Source organism: Coturnix japonica, chromosome 20, assembly GCF_001577835.2.
Source record: "Coturnix japonica isolate 7356 chromosome 20, Coturnix japonica 2.1, whole genome shotgun sequence".
Taxonomy (NCBI): Eukaryota; Metazoa; Chordata; class Aves; order Galliformes; family Phasianidae; genus Coturnix; species Coturnix japonica.
Window position 1 is genome coordinate 362,872 of NC_029535.1, and position 19,608 is coordinate 382,479.

Here is a 19,608-nt window from a genome sequence, read left to right on the forward strand (position 1 = left end):
TAGGGCATAGACATAAAGAGTTCCCCAGCGTGGAGACTTAACATCTGCCAAACCTCGTAGCAGTCCTGGGAGGCTTCTCTGTACCTCTTCTCCATTACTGGCCTTTCACACATCATGGTGTTTCTTTTAACTTCTCTTGCAAGCTGGCTCTAGCTCTGCCTTCCGCTTCCCATTATGCTGTGGCGTGGGTTACTCAGTATGAGCTGCTGGCTGTAGGCTGTTTCTGCATTTCTGCGTCCAGCTTCTGGTTGGAGGCTCCTCTTGGATGTTGTGACTGACCTGCTTTTTCTTTCTTTTACTGTATCTCTCTCTGTCCGCCTCTTCTGTTCTCCGTTCTCCCCACCTCCATCGCTGCAGGTTCATCATGCCTAGTGGCATATAAAAAGACTCCACCTCCTGTCCCACCTCGGACCACATCAAAGCCGTTCATCTCTGTCACTGTGCAGAGCAGCACTGAATCGGCGCAGGACACCTACCTGGACAGCCAGGACCACAAGAGCGAGGTGACCAGCCAGTCAGGACTAAGCAACTCTTCAGACAGCTTAGACAGCACCAGGACACCCAGCGTTACCAGGGGCAGCATCGTGACTCCAGCGAGAGACACTCCAGAACTACCACAGAAAAATGCAACTTTGAAAAGCGACAAAGGGACTCTGACGAGTGAGGAGCCTAAAGTGGAAAACATCCCCAAAAGGAAGCTGTCATCTATAGGAATACAAGTATGGACCAGTTCGTTGTTCTTTGTGTCCTAAGGAATGTCCTTAACCCATCCATTTAGCACGTGTGTTTTGTGTGACCAGGTGTACATCTGAACCCACTTAGAACAGCTTGTTATATTAACTTCTGTGTTCCCAGGGTGGAGATAGGGCCGAAGCTTTCTGTAACAGACCTGTTATTTCAATTTGAAACGTTTCATAAATCAGTGGGTCTCTCTAAAGAGGTGTTCTGATGCTGTTAAACCTGCATTGATCCTGTGCTCTGCTCAGTCTCCTCAGCGTCAGTCTGTTCCTTGCCCTCTGTGGTTCTTGGAACAACTTTCTTCTGAGTGATGGCCCCCCTACTTGCCATCTGTGCAGTGTGGGCTGCTGCAGTGTGACTTGCAGAGCTCCAGGCACTTCTTGGTGGCCTCTGCTCCCCTGGGCTGGCTGGCTGTGCCAATAGGTTGCTGCTGTTCCTGCTGGAAGCATTTAACTCTGTGAAAACTAATGGAAATGAGTTGTTTGTGCTGTAGACAAATGAGAGCCCACAGAGGAGCGTAAACCTGTGCTTTATTCAGCAAATACTGTCACCTGTGATTGCACACCTTGTGAGCCACCTGAAAACAGCGATTCTGGCCCAAACTGCTGGGTTAGTGCTGCAAGTTATAAACTGCAGACAGGAATGTGGGCACTTCGGCATGTCTAGATCAGGAGCTGGGCTTTGCAGGTCACTGTGTGTGTGCTGAACAAGTTCTCCATGGCTTTACACTGGGATTAGATGGCCAGTTAAGTACACAGCACAGCAAAGGCTTCTCTGTGTGACTGGTGGGGCAAAGCATGTGTTAAGGGCCACGAGCAAGAAAAGTTGCATTGGGAGGCTGACATCATGCCTCTTTTCCTGAGCTGGTTCCTGTGCCACCTGCCCACCACCTGGATTTCCTTCCTGAAACCTTCTAAGTCTTTTATCCAGGGCTGTGGAGAGTGTCAGTCCCTGGGGAAGAGGAAGCTGGGCTTTTCTGTCAGTCTTAATAGGATTGTGAAGCTCATGGCCTTTGCCCATGTCAGGTGCCACATGCAGCTGCTCCCCTGGGGACATGCAGCCCTTCCCCAGCCGTGCTATGCAAACAGCAGATGGCAGAGCTGGGTGCGCTCAGAGCAGGTGCCTGGCAGCAGCCCAGTGGGGTACAGTCCTGATGCTCAAGTGCACTCTCCCAGGCACCTCTCCTAGCACAGCACTGCAGTTGGTATGTGGTGTCTGCATGCTCTGTGTGTGTGTGTGTGTGTGTGTGTGCACCCCTCCTGTCTACTAACGTGAATTCTAGCAGCAAGTTCTTGTGTCTGTTTTTGTCTGTATTTCTTTTGTTTAATAAGGTTGACTGCCTTCAGCCAGTGGTCAAAGAGGAGCCTCCTCCACCAGTCACCAAATTCCAGTCCATCGGGGTTCAGGTAGAAGACGAGTGGCGGTAAGTGACAGACTCAGGCTTTTGTAGTTCTTACTCCTTTCTTCTAAATTGCTCTTCCCCCATTTCTGCTCAGACCACCTCCCTCCCCTTTTTTGTTCCAATGCGAATGGTGTTGTGTGGGGGCCCATGGATAGCTATTCCTCCACAGCACACACCTGCTGCAAACAGACAAATCGATGGGAGTTTGAAACAAAATAGTCCAAGATGTAATTAGAATTATGCATCAGCCCTCTCATCTGAATGGCCTATTGCAGTAAGCAGGCAACCTTACGATTCTGTCTGTCTGAATGTGTAGTGTGTTTGTGTGTGAGAAGGTGAAGAGAAGGCTCAACTGCAGGCATAAAAACAAGTGTCTTTAATGGTTAGTGTGTGCACGCAGACAGGTTGAATGCTGCTGTTTAATATGTTTGGGTTTGATCTCTCTAGAAACAGCCACTCTCGCAGTATGTCCTCCAAACAGGATACAGACTCTGACATGCAGGAACCCAATAACTCTAGCTGTAAATCATCTGAGAGAAGCGTTGCTGAGTGCCCCCAACACAACAACTCTGTTGGTGTTGATACCAGTACCAGGCAACCAGCCAAGCCCTCACAGATTAAGAGAAACCTCTCCTATGGAGATAACACTGACCCAGCCCTGGAGCCCTCCTCTCTCCCTCCTCCTGACCCTTGGCTCGAGTCATCATCTGCCTCGCCATCAGAACCCACACAGCCAGGAGCCTGCCGGCGGGACGGGTACTGGTTTCTGAAGCTACTGCAGGCAGAAACAGAACGGTTAGAGGGTTGGTGCCGCCAGATGGACCAGGAGACCAAAGAGAACAATCTCTCTGAAGAAGGTAGGTGTCACCAGCCTCTAGATACAGTGCTGGAGCAATCCAGTAGCTCCTCCTCTGAGAAAGAATTAAAGCACTGGATTAGCTTCCTGTAGTTAAATTGCTGATTGCCCACAGTGCGACAGTGGAATCTGGAGGGGTAGCTATGCAACAAGGGACAGTTTGTCCTTGGGAAGGACAGGAAGGGATAAGGCAACTTGCTTTAGCAAATGGGGTAAGAAATAATACAGTCGAGAAGACTTCAGAAGTTGCCATCATCCACTGAGAAGTCAAAGCAGCTAAAAGTCTGACTAGATTACTTTCAGAGAGGCTGTGAGAGCTTTCTTCCTGGCCAATCTGTTTTAATTAACATACAAGGAAAGGTTTACTTGGTGGTGGGGTAGAAGGCACCATGAGCACGTGCCTGTGTGACCTGGCTTGTCTTCGTAGGAAAGAGGAGGTTTCTTCACAGGGGAACATCTCACTGAATTCACAAAGTATACCAAAGTCACATACACAAGAAACACGAGGGTGCCTGATTTTACTGGGCTCAATCACAGTTGGACTTGTTCCATTATTTTCAAATGAGTTGGCAAATACTCTGCTGCTTACAATGGTAATCACACTTAGGTGTGTACTGAATGACAGAACCAAGTAACTAGGCTGCTGGTAGCACAATATTTGGGGCCTGTTAATACCCAAGAAAGGTGAAATGGTGGTGAGATCTAGTTACAGCTTACTGTCACTGCTGGGAGTGGGTACAACTCTAATGGTATCACACTGCAATGCTGCACTGGCTCCTGAGCTGGACAGGCAGTGCTGCGGCTCTGCACACTTCAGAGGGATAGAGCATGTCATGTTGCCCTTGCTCTGCCTGTGGTAGCTGTGCCTTGGTATGAAGAGGCACATACTAGTGTGATGTTGGACCTGTGACCTTGAAAACAGTCTTTTAGTAGGTTTGATAACTAAGAACATGGTGGGTATAAAGAAAGCCCTGCTTATGACTGTCCAGTTGAGCACAAATCTATAAACATTCAGAACTGATCTGGGAGAGCTGCAGCAGGCCAGGGGAAAGAAAGCAGATCATTCCATCTGTGCTCATGATGTATTTGTGTGCACCCTGAGTCTCATCCCTGCCTTTGCAAGGGAAAAGCCCATATTTAGTTCTTTTCTATTATCAACCAGAAGAATGTTGCTATACTCAGAGGCTCCTTGGAAGCCCACTAAGAGCAGCATAAAGCCCCGGATTTTAAAAGCACTGTGATTAAAAACACTTGCCTGACAGTATTTTAACTCATTCTGGTAAATGGAGATTGGAGACTGTTCTCCTGTCCTTTGCCACTTCTACTTTGTCCGTGGGCAGAAGAGCAGATGATGATCTGTGAGCAGGTGCCAGTTAATCACAGAATCACAGAATGACCCAGGTTGGAAGGGACCTCAAGGATCATGTAGTTCCAACCCCCCTGCCTAGCAGGGCCACCAAACATACACATTTACTAGATCAGGTTGCCCAAGGCCCCGTCCAACCTGGTCTTGAACACCTCCAAGGATGGGACATCCACAACCTCCCTGGGCAAATAATGTACTCCTCTGGCTGGTGCTTGAGTCATCTTCAGCCACAAGGTACTTCCTGCAAGCTCTTCTGCCATGACCTTGGTCTGCTGTTCTGCTTCTGACCTGCTCTAGATAGAAGGAGCAATAATGGATGGCAAAGACAACCAGACTGTAGTTTCAGTGTAGCTTTGATGCCTGAGTGTAGTTAGTTCTTAACAGGTCTGTGTAACTGCTTATGATTGTTTCTTGCTTCAGAAATGCCTGAGTTTGTTGCTGCATTGACGATCTGTTCAACCGAGTCCTTTCTTTTCTCTCTCACCCCCAATAGTCTTAGGAAAAGTCCTGAGTGCAGTGGGCAGTGCACAGCTACTAATGTCACAGAAGTTCCAGCAATTCCACGGTCTCTGTGAACAAAACTTGGTGAGTCTGGTTTTATTCCTGCTTCTTTCTGGGAGGTAAATACAGCTGATTCAACAGCACAACAGGAATACTATTACACTATAACACCTGATAGTGGTACAGAGCAGAGCCAGAGCAGCTGAAGCCTACAACCTGACCACTGTGTCCTGCTGGATTCCTGCTGTTTTCAAGTAGCAGGTGAGCAGTGGGTGGCTGAGCAGTCAGTTCTCAGCTGTGCTCTGCTCAGGGATGAATATTTGCAGTTCCTTTTAGTACTCATGTGGCACAGAGAAGTTTTCTACACTGCCATTAGGGCAGCTACAGAGTCTCTCAGGTCTGATACGCCATGTAGCCATTCTGCTGTGTGTCCTGGAAACCACTTTGTTGCTTCTAAAGGGTTTTTTGAGGTGAAACACAGATTTTTGCCAAGTTGGGGGGTGTTTGAAAAGCACGTTGTTCTCTAAAGATGCTTACTTTGCATGTGGATAACGCAGATGGTAGAATTGTCCCAACACAGTTATCTCTGGTTAATCACAAAACGTGGCTTAAATCCGATCTCTTCAAATTAACACCAAGGGTTTGCACTTGCTGAGCTCACCTGAGGATGGGTGGGAATCCAGGATTTGGAGGTTGTCTCTTTCCCTTCAAGCTTCTGGATTTTGCAGAATTCTTAAGATGTGTTCCCCTTTATTTGCAAGAAGCTTAGAGAAGCTCAGAAAGAAGGAGGTGAAGTGCTGGATGTTCCTTGCTGATCTCTGAACATGGCTGAGAGAAGAGCAGCAGCAGCAGCCAGGCTCTCAGCAACACTCTGTGCTGAAATTTTCCTTTGATGCATTGTGTTGAGTTGGTTAGATTTAATCCTGTGCTTTCCTGGGGCAGTGCAGGTCTATGTTGGCAGCTTCCTGTGCTCCTGTTCTCACCTGTTGCCCCTTATCCTGTCACTGCACTGCACAGAAAGAGCCTGACCCCATTTGAGTTCCTCACTTTAGATACTTGTAAGCAGTGACAAGATCCCCCACCTCAGTCATCTCTTCCCCAGGCTGAACAACCCCAGCGCTATCAGCCTTTCCTCATATATCATACAGAGATGCTTCAGGCCCTGGAGATCTTCATGGCCCTCTGCTGGACTCCATCTAAGAGATTCTTGTCTTTTGTGAACTGAGGCACCCAAAGCAGCACAGAACTCCAGATTTGGCCTCAGCAGGGCCACCTCCCTCACCCTGCTAGCTGTGCTCTTTGTAGATGAACCCTAACACAGGACTGAAGTTTCTTAAGGGTTTCTGAAGCTTCAGTCATTTGAAAGGAATAAACATAAGCTGTGCAGGCAGCTCTACTTGTTGAGGAGGCGTATTCTTTCTGATGTATTTTTATGCTTTCCCTTGTAGAACCCTAATGCCAATCCCAGACCCACAGCCCAGGACCTAGCTGGGTTTTGGGATCTCCTGCAGTTGTCCATTGAAGACATCAGCATGAAATTTGATGAGCTCTACCACCTGAAGGCTAATAGCTGGCAATTGGCAGAGACACCGGAGAGAAAGGTGAGTGTGGGGCAATTCAGAGTGGTGAGAGCACTTCACAGGCATTTCAGGTAGGACATCTGCTCCTGTCTGCAAACAGAAGATCCCTGGGATGTTCGATGCCTTCTATTTCTGCAGTTTAATCCCTCCATATAATCCAACTGCCTGTGATAATAGCTCTGACACTTGTACTAATGAGATTGCTTTATCAATCAGCCTTCCTCCCTATGCGTGCTTTCACAGCCTCTTGAGTAATAGCGGAAGCAATTTTTACAAGAGGAAGACGGGGAGAAACAAGTGGTGTACGTTCAAAGCAGTGATGCAGAGGCCTCTAGTGTTATAAGCACTGCATAAGTACTGGTGTCTGGGTGGTATAAAAAGCATCTGCTGGAGCCTCTTGGAAACTCAGGGAAGGCTGCATCTCAGGGCCACCACAGCATGACCCCATATATGAGGGGAAAAAAGAATGCTATGGCTATGGGTAGGATTTTTCAGTTTCAGTGATGTTCAGTCTTTGTGTTGCTTTCTGTGCTCTAACGTACAGCTCGGCCACAGATGCAGCTAGGGAAAAAACCCAGTCTGTACCACGAAATGCAAAATGGTTTTGTTTTTTTTATTTATTTAAGAAGTAAAGAGCTTGTTTTATGATGAGTGTCTTGCTTGGGAACTGTTCCTACCTCCTGCACCTGTCACTCACAACTTTGTTTCTTAGCTCTTCAGGCCCTGAGCATCCCCACCATAGCAGGGAGCAAACTTGTGTATGTGCATTTTTATTTTATGTTTGGGTTTTTCCTTACTGTCTCCCTAAAGGAAGAGAAGAAACCACCCCCTCCAGTGCCAAAGAAGCCAGCAAAGTCCAAATCCCAACTGAACCGGGACAAAGCCTCTGATTCAGACAAGCAGCGCCAGGAAGCTCGCAAGCGTCTGATGGCAGCCAAGCGCGCTGCCTCTGTCCGGCAGAACTCAGCCACGGAGAGTGCAGACAGCATCGAGATCTACATCCCCGAGGCTCAGACACGCCTTTGAGCGAAGGGGCAGAGGAAGGAACCGTGTGGGTTTTATAAGTCATTAAAAAGGAACAACAAAAAAAAAAAGGTTCTCTCTAAACTAGTGTGATTTATTCAGTCTAGAGACAATGAGCCATCCTTGCAAAGGGCTCCTGAGTTGGCTTTTTCTCTCAGCTTTAAGTAATGAAGATTTTAAACGTAAAAAGAAAAAAAAAATCCCCCTCGTTTTCTCACTGGCTGTGGTGTTGCTGAATGGACTGAACAGACTCCTGGAACCTCCAGCCCCTCAACTTGGAACTTCAATCTTTTTACTTGTTCTAACTAATGAGAATTATTAGCTTGTTTACAAGAAGAGGACAACAAAACATGAAGCCTTGAGCACTTGCCATGCTGTGTTCTTCTTCCTCCTTAGTTCTGTTCTTCTTCCTCATCCTTTATTTTTTCCCCTTTCTGCTCCCTTTCTCCTACCCCCCTGCATGGCTTTGTTTACTGTGTTAGAAATAACCTCTCTTCCACAGAGCTCCTAAAGAGAACACCTATTCAGTGTGTACTACTGTTGCACTCTGCTAGCAAGCAGCCTTCCTTGGTTTTCTTTTTTGTTCTTCTTTTGATGGGGATAGGGGGTGGGGGGAGGATGGGTGGGCAGGGACCGGGGCCTTGGGTTCGTATTCCTGTTTTAACGAAGTGAGAGGATGACAGGATCTGTGGAATGTAATGCAGAGTTGCTGAAATGCAGCCTGAAAGCAAACGTGCAATAAGCTGGCAAAGGGGGCAGGGATGGTGCTTGGCTGGCAGTGCCCTACCCCAGGGACAGGAGGGGAGCTGAAGGACCGCAGAGCAACTACAGACATGATCCACACATGCTTCACTTTGAGTTTTATTTCTCTGCCCCCTCCTCACACACACACCCCCCCAAAATTCTATCCCCTGAGTTGCTTGTTAGAAAGAAGCTGCTGACCACTGAGGGACCTGATTCAAAGCGGGCTGGGGCAGGGGAGGGCTGGGTGTGTGTGCTGGTGTTTCAGGGTGGGAGGACTGGGTTTTTGTACAAAGTGGAAGGCAGGGGTGGCTAAAGGTAGGCTGCCTGCCTGTATGTATGTGTACATATGCACATATACACTTAGTAGTACCTGTACATTTAATTCCTACACACGTATACGTGCCCATACACACAGTGCAGATGGTGTATTAAAAGCACCTTTATGAGGATGGGCATATGTATAGCATATATTTTTACATGTACTATATCTAGATGTGTGTAAAAGTGTGTGTAAAAATATATACCCTGTGTGTAATCAGATGACTATTTTTTCCTTATCTCCCTGCTCTTTGGGTAGAGAAAGGATCGCTAAGTATTTTTTAGCCCATTTTCCCCTTTGTAGGCCTCCTTTTTGGTTTGGCTTCTTGAAGCCAGAGCTGTCACCACCCAATTCTTTGCCACCCCCTCAAAATAAGCATTTGGTCCCATTCTGAGTGATCTTGCCGGGGATTTTTTTTTGTTGTTGTTGTTGTTCACTTGCTTGAATGAGTTGGGAGATGGTCTGCTACTTTCATGGGGGTGGGAGTGGAATCCCAAAGAAGTTTCAGCGAGGGTGTTGGTGATCCAGAAGGCAAAAAAATAAATAAAAATGAAATCTTAAATGATGTCTGAGTGAACGTTCTGTACTGACCAGCATGGTGCATGCGTGTGCTCTTAGAGATGCCTTAATAGTCACACAGTGGGATTATATTTCCATTGCAGTTTGGCTGTAAAGTTACTTAAATTCAACTTCATGAGTAGAGACTCACCTGGCAATTACACCATTGGGTTTCTGGGATAGGCCAGGAAGCTTCTGCATTTTTAGAGATCTCTGGGAAGACAAAGGAGGGGAAGGGATGTTTGTATATATGTACATATAATGCTTCTCAAGAGAGCTGAGGCTGCTGCAGGGGGAGGCTGTGGCCTGGAAGGCTGCTGCTCAGGATGGGTGTGCAGCAGCACCGTGCTGAGAACACCGTGTGGGGACAGCCTTTTTCCTCTGCCCCTCAGTGGGTACGTGTGCCCTGGGCCTGCAGGCTCTGGCTTCCTGGGCACAGTCAGCTGCGTCATGACCCAGGGAGGAGTGGGCCCACAGCTGAGCCTCAACACACACTGCTGGGAGGCACACGTGGGCATGGGGTGGGCCGGGTGTGTGGTACTGATGGCTGTGTGGTACCGGTGGGTATGTGGTTCTGACAGCTGTGTGGTACCGGTGGGTATGTGGTACTGACAGCTGTGTGGTACCGGTGGCTGTGTGGTACCGGTGGGTATGTGGTACTGACAGCTGTGTGGTACCGGTGGGTATGTGGTACTGACAGCTGTGTGGTACCAGTGGGTATGTGGTACTGACAGCTGTGTGGTACCAGTGGGTATGTGGTACTGACAGCTGTGTGGTACCGGTGGCTGTGTGGTACCAGTGGGTATGTGGTACCTGTGGTACCGGTAGCTGTGCAGTGGCCGCCCCGCGCTCACTTGCAGGCACATCAGCTGCTCCCTTTGCACTGCACTCATCCAGGGCCCTGAGGGCTCTGCGTTTAACTTCTGCAGCTCGATAAATGCATATATATGTAGAGCTATAAACATATATATAGAAATATATATTAATAAAACATTTATACACGTCTGTACAAGCCTTCGTACAACTATTTCTTTACCTGCAGGCTCCGTCTGTCAATGCATCCACCTCAAAGTCCGAGCGCTTCCCGGCGCAAAGGAAGAGCGCGGCCAATGGCAACGCAGCTTCAGAACACGTGGGTGCAGGGTGTGAAGGAACGGCCGCCGGCCAATCACAGAGCAGCGTGACGTTGAACAAAATGGCCGCTCCCGCCATAAAATGGCGGTGAAGACAAAATGGCTGCCCCCATAACGGACGAGGGGAGGGTTTCCTGTGCTCCGTTTGCTTCCGGGTAATCCGATGAGGGGCCGCTGGTCCGGCAGCCAATCACAGAGGGCGGCGTTAAGGAAACCGGGGAGGAACTTCCTGTCAGGTTGCCGCTGAGGCCGCTGGGAAAGGCGGGACTTCCGCCGTCAGCGGAGGGTCGCGGAGCCGTCTCTGCTCCTCGCTGCGCCTACGGGCAGAGCCGGCCCGGGCCGGCGGCTTCTTCGTGTCGGGCGGCTCCGAGCTCTGCGGGGCGCGGACCGAGGAGCGGGGTGTTGCTGCTGCTGCTGCTGGGGGCCGCGGGTGGAAGCGCTCCCGCCCGCCGGGCCTCAGCCTCCTCCCACAGCCGCCGTCCCGGCCCCGCTGTGGTGCTGCGGCGGACTCTCCCGCTCAGCTCTGCCCGTGTGTGACGGAGCGGCCGCGTCCGTGCGGCGGGTCGCGTTTCTCTCCCGGCCTCGTGCTGCAGCTGGTGCGAGTCTCCGGCAGCCGCTGTACAGCGAGGGCTGCCCCGTGTCGGCTGCGCTGTGTCGCGTTACTTGCCGCCGGCTGTTCGCTCCGCCGTGTGGGTTTCCTGTAAATAACGCCCGTGTCAGCCGGGATGGCCGCGGGATCCCCCTGACAGCAGCGGTGCCCGTCAATGAAGTCGGGCGAATCGGGCGCCCCGCGGAGCTGTGACGGTGCGCGGCCTCCACGAGGGGAGCGCGGGGCAGAGCTCACAGCGTCATTCCAGGCGAGGCTCTGCCCCACGGGTGGGGCTGCGTTCGGCTGCGTGTGTGGCCCAGGCTTCATCACCACGTGTCTTTTCAGGGCAGTGGGGGTGTCACGTGTGGTGTGAAAGCGTCACATTAACGGGGCTTTTTTGAGCTAGATGGAGAACAGTGTGGATGGGACCAGGAGGTTGGACTCCCCCAAGGAGCACAGATCCACACTTCTTGCCTTGCAGGACAGAGGTGAGGCTTACTGCCATCTCTACTGCTCGCTTTCGTGGCTTCTTGCCCTGCTCCCAGAGAAGCAGGTGATGGGAAGCAGTGGAGCAGAGCCAGACCATGTGGCTGTGCTTAGGGCCAGGTAGCAGCCTCTTGTGACTTCCCATCATCTTACTCTTGGAAAGGGCTGACAATAGCAGGACTAGGGGAAATGAATCCAAGTTGAAGGAGGGAAGATTTAGGTTGGATGTTAGGGGGAAAGTTGTTTACTAGCAGAGTGGTTAGGCCCTGGAACGGGCTGCCCAGGGAGGTTGTGGATGCCCCGTCCTTGGGGGTGTTCAGGGCCAGGTTGGACAGGGCCCTGGGCAACCTGATCTAGTAAAGGTGTATGTTTGGTGGCCCTGCCAGGCAGGGGGGTTGGAACTACATGATCCTTGAGGTCCCTTCCAACCCGGGTCATTCTGTGATTCTGTGATCTTATTGGGAAGGTGTTGAGCCTGAGCTCTGCTGACGTCTGCTGACCCCATCCCTGCAGGGCTGAATGCAGGTGCATGAGGCTCTGCCCAAAACATGCCCAAGCCCAGAGGGGTGCCCAGAGCCCCACCTGGGGCTCAGGAGCCTGAGGTGCCTCTTGGGGCTGCTGGAGTGGCAGGCAGAGCTGGGTGGGAGGGCACCAGCTGTGTTTTAGCCTGTCAGAGACCTCACTGCTGTGCAGTCTTCCCTATGCTGGGCAGGTGACCCTGGCTGTGTGCTAGCTCAGTCCTTCACTGCCTCCCTGCCACCCGGGTACTTCAGCCCACACCTGTCACCAAGAACAGAAAGCAGCGGAAGGCACAAGGTGGGGTCATTTGTTGCTGTTCCTTTCCTCAGAGTAGCTAAAGGGCAGTAGCTGCAGGAGTGAGGCTCTGTAGGAGGACTAGGGGCCTACATCCTTCTGTGCCCCCTGCCCAGGGCCTGGGGCACAGAAAAGGGCAGCAGGAGCCATCAGCACTGCGGTGCAGGGTGTGCACATTCAAAGCCGCCAGCAGACGAGTACCACTGTGTGCACTGCCAGTGTCTGCCCGAGGCTGGAAGCCCTGCTCAGCACCCAACTGCCGCAGTGCCCAGGGCAGCACTTCTGGTGCTGATGCTGATGCTACCTTTGGGTCTGTCACAGCTGCACATGGAGGAGTGAGGCTGTGGCTGCTGCTCTGCACATCACTCAGATGACATCTGGCAGGGTCAAGACATGGACTTTTTATCATTTTTCCCCTTCAATAAAGATCTAACAATGCTGCTGTTCAACTTTTCTGATGCAGGCCAGGCACAGGAGGGAGCTTTCTGCTTGCACACATCATGACCCAGCACTGTGGCAGCAGGCAGGTAATGGCCACCAGACCAGGGTAGGTACAGGCTGGTGCCAGGCACAGGTCCCTTTTTCCCCTCACCCAGCAGTGGTCCTTAAACTTCTTAAGCTGCTTTGGCTGAGTGTCAGGAGCTGGGGGCTGGTGCTGCAGTGCGTCGGCGTGTTGGGTAATGAGGTGCAGGAGGAGCAAGAGCGACATAACACAGCCTGACTCAGATCTCGTATTTAAAAAAAGAAACAAAACAAAACCTTTTATTTGACAACAGAAGAACAAACAAAAATGTATTTACAGTAGTTGTTTTGCTCCAAACTTTAATTCCAGAAATCCCACCTCTCTCCCCCCAACCCCTCAAATTCTTTCTGGTCCACCCCCAGGGCAGCAATACCAGTTCATCAATATCCATCCATCTCATGGGCACAGCTGCAGCACTCCTGCCCCCAGTGCAGCAGCACTGCTCGTCCCCACTTTGGTTTGACTGAGGCAAAAATAAGGGGAGGTGAGGGAAAAGCCTCTCCTTGCCAACGGGGGACAGCACTGGGGAGAAGGGCTACCTACAAATAAGGAAGGCAGTCCTAAAGTTCACGGCTTTCCCCAAAAAGGAGGGACAGGCAAAAGCTGGACAGAAGCAGAGCCTGGGGAGCTGAGCAGGGCGATGCTTGTAACTGTATGGTGAGCATCAGCCCCACAGCACTGCACTGCTGCCCCTGCCTGGCTGGGGACCAGTTATGCCTGGCCCCCCACTGCAGAAGGGCACTCTGCCGATGCAGTGCACTGCTGGCAAACCATCCCCAGCCTGTCAGCTCTTGGGAGCTCTCCTTCCTCCCATCACCTTTCCTTTAAACAAGAAAAGAGGGGAAAAAACAGCCCCCCGAGTCAGTGCTCCCCCCAGGCTCCATTAGCTGCAGAGTACCAGGTCCTGTAGACATTATCTCTAGTCATGCAACTTAACATCAAGCTAATAACCTACAATTAGCGTTTTTCAGGATAGATAACATAGGCTATTTAACTTCAGTTTACAGTGAAACAGCAATAGCTCAGTCCCAGGACCGCTGCAGTGCCCAGGCTCTCACTGCAGAACAGAAAGCAGTTCCCAGGAGGAGCTGCCCATGACCCAAAACAGCCCCAGCGCCAGCAAGCTCTGCCATGCTAGGGCTCCCCCAGGCACCAGCGGTTGCTGGATGTCACCAGCACGCACTGGAGGGCTGGGGAGGTAGCGGGGAGCAGCAGGACTTGCCTCCCCCCAAAGCATCTCACCGGCATCCAGCTGCAAGCAGCGCACCTGCAGAGAACGCCATGGCCTGCCCGGCACGCTTCTTTCCAAATGTGATTTGAAAACAAAACTAATGAAGAACAAAAACGTTGGATACAAACATTTCACAGTCGGCTTTGCGTCCTCCCCCCACAGCAGCCTGCAGTCGGTGCTGCTCAGGCTGTGCAGCACGCTCTGCTCCAGGACAGCTGCACATCTTCAGCAGGAACATGAGGGAAACGCGGGGAAATCGTGGAAACATTTGTTGAAGAAATTTAAAATTAAAAAAAAGCAACAACAAAACAAAAACCCCACAACATAAATCACAATGAAGGGGAGAAGGTTCCAACAGCGACAAAAGTAATAAAAACGACAACAACCGCTAAACAGCACCATCGAGATTTCTACTGGCAGCATCTGTCACCCTAAGGCAGAAGAGGAAGGTCCCATGTTTGCCACGGGCTTCAAGTTTCCAGCTGGCCCGTCCCCTGCCCTTCTCCAGGCAGGACGTGGCTCCTGGCCGGCATGGGGCTCTGCTACAGCCCTCTGCAACTGGAGAAAGGTATAAAAAGGATCTGAGACATCTGGGAGGAAAAAGATCCACAGTCCTTAAAATGGAGACGAACTTAACAAACTCTCTTCCTGTCCCTGAAGAAGTGGTGTGGGCTGGACCCTTGTTTCTAGGAACAAGAAAAAGAAGTCAGCAGGTTTTCCGAGGGAGTTCTGTGGCTTCACACGGCGACCATCGGTCACGGCAAGGAGAGGTCTCTGCTGCATTGGTCTGGTCCCGCCTGCACAGGGTCCTGTCCCCAGCAGGAGCTCCATGGCGGCAGGCATCTCCCTGGGATGGGGTGGGACAGCCCTTCCTCCCCTCTCCTCACCCCAATGGCCAGCAGAGGTATGGGGATGCACAGGTCTGCTTCTGAGATGAGCTGTGTGGGGGTGCAGGTGGTCACAGGCTCCTGAGGCCAGAGAAAAGAGGCCCCGTGTGTGGCAGAAGGCTGGAGGTCGGGCACCCCCGGGAAGGGGCACCCTGCAGGACCTGGACAAGGGGCTATTTGGCAATGGAGGTGCCCGGCGATTCAGTCTGAGGCAGGAGAGGCAGCTGCCCGCCCTGCCGCTGTGATTCCAGCTCAGCCGCCTTCTGCAGCGCCACCTCCACCAGCAGCTGGAAACTGCTGAAGTCATCACTGAAGAGCTCGGGGGGTGTGGGGGGCGGCGTGTTGAACAGTCCGCTGGTGGGGCTGGCTGCCTCGGCACGTGCCAGCAGGGCCATGGTGCTGCCAGCAGTGCCTGGTGGAGCTTTGGGGTGGGGGTCTGGCTCTGCTCGCTGCAGGCCGGGCTGCTTCTCTCGCTCAGGGCTGCGGGCACCCAGCACCGTCAGGCTGCCACCCAGCACCTGGGTGGGATGGCACAGTACCTGCGGGCACATGGATATTGGCAGCACCTTGGCAGCCCCCGCTGTCACTGGAGGAACCACCAGCACTCCGGAGCCGGCAGCAGCCCCCCGCGGCAGGGTCACATCGCTGGCTTTGCCCCCTCGCCGTGAGATGGTGAACTGGTTTGGGTCTTTGCCGTCCTTCCTCAGCATATCAGGTAAGAGCCTGCGGCGTGCGTTGATAAACCAGTTGCAGACCTGGGAGGAGAAAGGGGCACAGCACCGTCAGTGAGAGGTTCTGTGCCCCCCTCAGCTACCGCGGCGTTCCCCCACCCCACATCTCCCTTGGAGGAGCAAAGCCATCCTGGTAGGAGCTGCACGCGGAAACCCCAGCACCGGCTGCTTCCTGCCCCGTGCTGCCAGCCTGAGCAGCCCCTTCCCCCCAGCACCTCCATCCTGGCGCTGTGTGCAGTGCAGCCCAGCCCTGCAGAGCATTGTGGTGCGCAGGCAGCCAGAGCATCGTCCTCAGCATCTCCAGTACCAACACCCCGACCCACAGAGCTCCAGCCTCGGCCCCATGTGGGCAGCAGGGAATTCAGCAGTACGTCAGCTGGACTCTGTGCCTGCCTGGACTCTGTGCCTGCTGCCCGCCTGCGAGGCTGCGGCTGAGCTGCAAAGGCACTTCCCAACATCTGCATGGCAACAGGGCAGGGTTCTGCAGCTGTACCTCGGGAAGCCCTTTTGGAAGTACAGCAGTCGTGTGTTTGGTTTCTGCCATACATTGTTTCAGGGTCTTCATTTAAAAAGCTGCATTTAAGGAAAAAAAAAAAAAAAAAAAAAAAAAAAAGCCTATTTCCTAGAAAACAATTAGAAGGGAATAAATCAGGCCAAAAAATGATGAATCTTTCCCAAATCAACAGCTCTGTAAATTATTTCCTTGGGGAAAGAGAACTTACCACAACTTCGATCACAGCAAGATCTCAGTCCTTTTGTTGTCTTTCAGACAATATCTGGCATTTAACACCCTCCAATCCACAAGTCTCACCCCTTCTTCCCTCACAAGCTCTCTTCCCCCACAGGCCATAAGCAGCCCCCGATGTGCTCCCGTAGCCCCATGGCACAGAGCTGCCACCAGCAGGCAGCAGCCCAGCACGTGGCACAGCCCAGCACACAAGCTGGCCACAGACGGGCACACGGCCCCAGGGCTGCTGCAGCCACACTCCAGCACTCAGCTGCTCAGGGCTGCACAGGCTGCAGCTCCTCCGCTTTCATGCCACCGGGATGAGTTTTGTTTTATTTCTCTTTTAAACAGCACTCCCACAAGAGCAGCAGCTCCACGCTCCTGGGGAGGATGCTCCAAGAGCAGAAGACAGGCAGGACCTTGCCAGGAGCTCACTGACCCTGAAAGAGGACATGGGGCCACACAGCTGCCATCGATCTGCAGAGCTGGGGCTGCTGTGTGTGCAAACAGGCGCTGGGAGTGCAGCACCAGCTCGGCCCCACTGCTCCCACCTATGGAGAACACCCCATAGCCCAGCCTGGCTGCAGCCATGCCCCTGGGTCACCTCAGAGGGGAAACCCAGAGACCACACTGGGCCCGGCCCCCCCAGGGCTTCAGGGAAAGGAACCCCCCAAAGCCCTGCCAGCACCTCCCAAGAACCCCTGGCCGGGCAAGTCCGGGGCCCCAGGGACAGGACCCAAACCCACGGCCAGCCCCAGCCCTAGACTCCCCCCAGCTGCTGGACACAGACCTGCTGCTCTGCCGGTGTTCAAACCGATAAGGAAAAGAGAAAATAAAGTCTGCCTTGTGAGCTCAGGAGACAGCAGGCAGGCAGTGCCCGGCCCACGCAGCTGTGCCTGGGCCAGCAGCAGGGTGAGGAGCAGGGAGAGGAGCGCTGGGCCGAGCTGTCCCACTGCTGTGTGCTGGGCACTGAGCTCCCAGCACTGCCAGGGCCCCCGGCACGGCACGGCACGGCACGGCACGGCACGGCACGGCACGGCACGGCGTCCATCTGGGATGAGCGCCCCTGCCCCGGGGGGCACAGGACTATCCTGGGAGCGCACGGAAGCCCGAAGCACCTGCGGGCACTGAAGTGACAGAGGCACCGCTTTGCGCGGCCCCATCGAGGGCACCGCCAGCCCCCGCTCCAGGAGCTCCCAGGGAGGGGCTGCCCCGCGGTGCCGTACCCCCCCCCGGGCCGGGCACGCTCCCGTACCTGCAGCACGGAGAGGCTGGTCTGCCCTGAGAGGCTGAGCTTCTCCTGCTCCGAGGGGTACGCGTTGAAGCGGTGCTCGTACAGCCACTCCCGCAGGATCCGCACGGACTCCTTGGGCAGGTTGCCCCTTCTCTTCCTTTTGTTCGACTGCGACGGGTCCAGAGCCGCGGCGCCGTCGTCCTCCCCGAAGTCGCTGTCCGACATGGCGGGGCCGCCCGCGGCGCGGTCCTGCTTCGAACCTGGGGGGTGTAACGGCACCACGCGCGTCGGGGCGAGCACCGGCAGAGACGGGGCTCCGACCGCCCGAGCGCACACGGCCTGCGGAGCTCCGGCCGGGCCAGACCGGGCTCGGCTCCCCGAGGCCGATGGAGGACGAGAGCGCGGGGGGGGGCCGGGCCGCGGACCCGGCGGCATCGTTACGGGGGCGGCTCCGGGGGGGGGGGGGAGCGGCGGAGCCCGGCCGCTGTCAGCGGGGAACGCGCCGGGAGGGACCGGGAGCGGCGCCGCCCGCAACAGGTACCGGGCCCCGGAGGGCACAAAGCGGGCGGCGGGACCCGCCCCGCTGCTGGAGCTCGGAAAGGGACGGAAACCCGAAACCGCGCGGAGAGACAACGGGGACCCGAACTCCACTCCCACCTCCAGCCCCCCACCGCAAAAAGCAGTAAAAACCGACCAAACGCGCCCCGGCCCCGAACAACGAACTGCCCCCAACAACAAAGTGCCCCGACTGGAGCCGCACAGACAAACGGCGCCGAGCGCCAACAAACCCCGGCGCGCACGGCCCGACACTCGTACAAACTTTTCACGCCGCCCGAGGGGGGGCGGCTCCCGGCCCGGCCGCACAAAGGGAGCGAGGCCGCGCCGCGGGCCCGCGCCGCCCCGCCCCGCACTGCCCCGCACTGCCCCGCACTGCCCCGCCGCCCCGCACCGCCCCGCGTGCGGCCCGCGCGGGACTCCATGTTTTGTGCCGCTCCGGCCGCGCTCTTACCCCCGGGCCGCCGCCGCCGCCGCCTGGGCCCTCGCATGGGCAGCGCCGGGGTCGCGCCGCGGGCCGCGGTCGGGGGTCGCGGTCGGAGCCCTCCCGCAGCGGCGGCGCCGGCGGCGAGGGGGCCGAGGCGCCCCAAAAAGTTTGCGGGCCGCGGCGGTGACAGATGCCGAGACAGAGTTCCCTTTGTTCCCAAGGAGGCAGGAACTTGGGCCGGGCCCCCCGCCCCCGGCCCGCCCGCCCGCCCCCGGCTGTCACCGCCGCGGCCGGACCGGGGCCGCCCCCTCCCTCGGACGGCGCGGGGCTCCTCGCGGCACGACCGCCGGTCCCCGCGGCGCTCCCCGGGGCTGCCACCCGCCTCCTCCCACGGCCCGGGCACCGCGGAGCCGCCCGGAGGGGACCCGGGGCGGGAGAGAGCGGCGGGGAGCGGAGCCCGAGAGGGGAGCGGCCGGGGGTGGCGGCTCCGGGGGCCTCGGGCCGCCCCGGCACCGTCCGCCGCTGCGTTCGGGCGCTTTTAACTCACGCGGGTGGGAAATCGGATACGGCGCCGCGGAGCTCCCGTTCCGGGGGGGGGGGAGGAGGAAGGGAACCGGGGGGGCGTTCCGAGCGGGAGAGTGAAGTGGGAAACTAACTCGGGGGACGCTCGGGATCCCCCCCCTCCCACCGGCACCGCGCGGCCCGTTTCCGTACCGCCGCCGGCGTCACTCGTGGCAGTGGGGCCGCTCCCCGGAGCCCGGCGCGGCCGCACGAGGTCCGCACACCGCTCCCGCACGCGGCTCCGCGGGGCGGCCCCGCCGCGATCCCCGCTCGCAGCCGCTCTCGACGTCCCGCGGCGGCCGAACGAGAACCGCTTCGAGCGGCCGTTTCGCTGCCGCAAAGTTCGCCACGTCTCCCCCGTGAACCCGCAGCCCCAAATCGCTCGCCGTAACGCTACCGCCCCGCAGCGCCCCGCCGCCGCCCACGGCCCGGGGGGCTCCGGGAGGGACCCAACCCCCGCACCCCGAGGCCGGGGCGGTCGGGAACGGCCCCGCGGCCCGGGCAGAGCCCCCCCCCCCATTGCCTCTCCGGGCTCATTGACATGATAATGCCGTTAAACTTCAGCCGTTTGGAAAACAATCGGTCGGGCGGTGCCGGAGGGGCTGCAGCGAACCGATGGGGCCG

The 19,608-nt window shown here is 55.3% G+C and overlaps 2 protein-coding genes and 2 long non-coding RNA genes across 11 annotated transcripts in view; 2 read left to right on the forward strand and 2 right to left on the reverse strand.

Moving 5' to 3' along the window:
• Window positions 1–9,091, forward strand: part of DLGAP4 (DLG associated protein 4) — a 146,404-nt gene extending 137,313 nt beyond the window's left edge. For 7 of the 8 annotated variants that reach the window (XM_015881237.2, XM_015881236.2, XM_015881239.2 and 4 more), the window contains 6 exons: window positions 358–719; window positions 2,070–2,161; window positions 2,588–2,997; window positions 4,856–4,947; window positions 6,312–6,464; window positions 7,254–9,091. In XM_015881237.2, coding sequence (XP_015736723.1) covers window positions 358–719; window positions 2,070–2,161; window positions 2,588–2,997; window positions 4,856–4,947; window positions 6,312–6,464; window positions 7,254–7,469 — 1,325 coding nt within the window. In that variant the 3' untranslated portion in view covers window positions 7,470–9,091. Of the gene's footprint in view, window positions 1–357; window positions 720–2,069; window positions 2,162–2,587; window positions 2,998–4,855; window positions 4,948–6,311; window positions 6,465–7,242 lie in introns of all 8 variants that reach the window. The other variant, XM_015881241.2, reaches the window with a different exon arrangement.
• Window positions 8,935–10,475, reverse strand: LOC116654283. Its single transcript, XR_004309400.1, has 2 exons — window positions 10,124–10,475; window positions 8,935–9,300 (listed from the first exon to the last, which is right to left on the reverse strand). It is a non-coding gene; the product is annotated as an uncharacterized LOC116654283 (long non-coding RNA).
• Window positions 10,476–11,182: 707 nt separating this feature from the next.
• LOC107322806 lies at window positions 11,183–13,743 on the forward strand. The gene is made up of 3 exons (XR_001559057.2): window positions 11,183–11,297; window positions 12,572–12,635; window positions 13,632–13,743. It is a non-coding gene; the product is annotated as an uncharacterized LOC107322806 (long non-coding RNA).
• TGIF2 (TGFB induced factor homeobox 2) lies at window positions 12,838–18,664 on the reverse strand. The gene is made up of 3 exons (XM_015881244.2): window positions 18,451–18,664; window positions 17,463–17,701; window positions 12,838–15,504 (listed from the first exon to the last, which is right to left on the reverse strand). The coding sequence occupies exons 1-3, from the start codon at window positions 18,485–18,487 to the stop codon at window positions 14,923–14,925; spliced, it is 858 nt and encodes a 285-aa protein (XP_015736730.1). The 5' UTR covers window positions 18,488–18,664; the 3' UTR covers window positions 12,838–14,922.
• Between the last annotated feature and the right edge of the window lie 944 nt (window positions 18,665–19,608).

Coding starts and splice junctions, on each gene's coding strand:
- TGIF2 (XM_015881244.2), bottom strand. CDS start 18,487: ATGCGAGGGCCCAGGCGGCGGCGGCGGCGGCCCGGGG. Junction 17,702..18,450: donor GCGGCGGCGGCGGCCCGGGG/GTAAGAGCGCGG, acceptor TACACCCCCCAG/GTTCGAAGCAGGACCGCGCC. Junction 15,505..17,462: donor CCAGCCTCTCCGTGCTGCAG/GTACGGGAGCGT, acceptor TTCTCCTCCCAG/GTCTGCAACTGGTTTATCAA.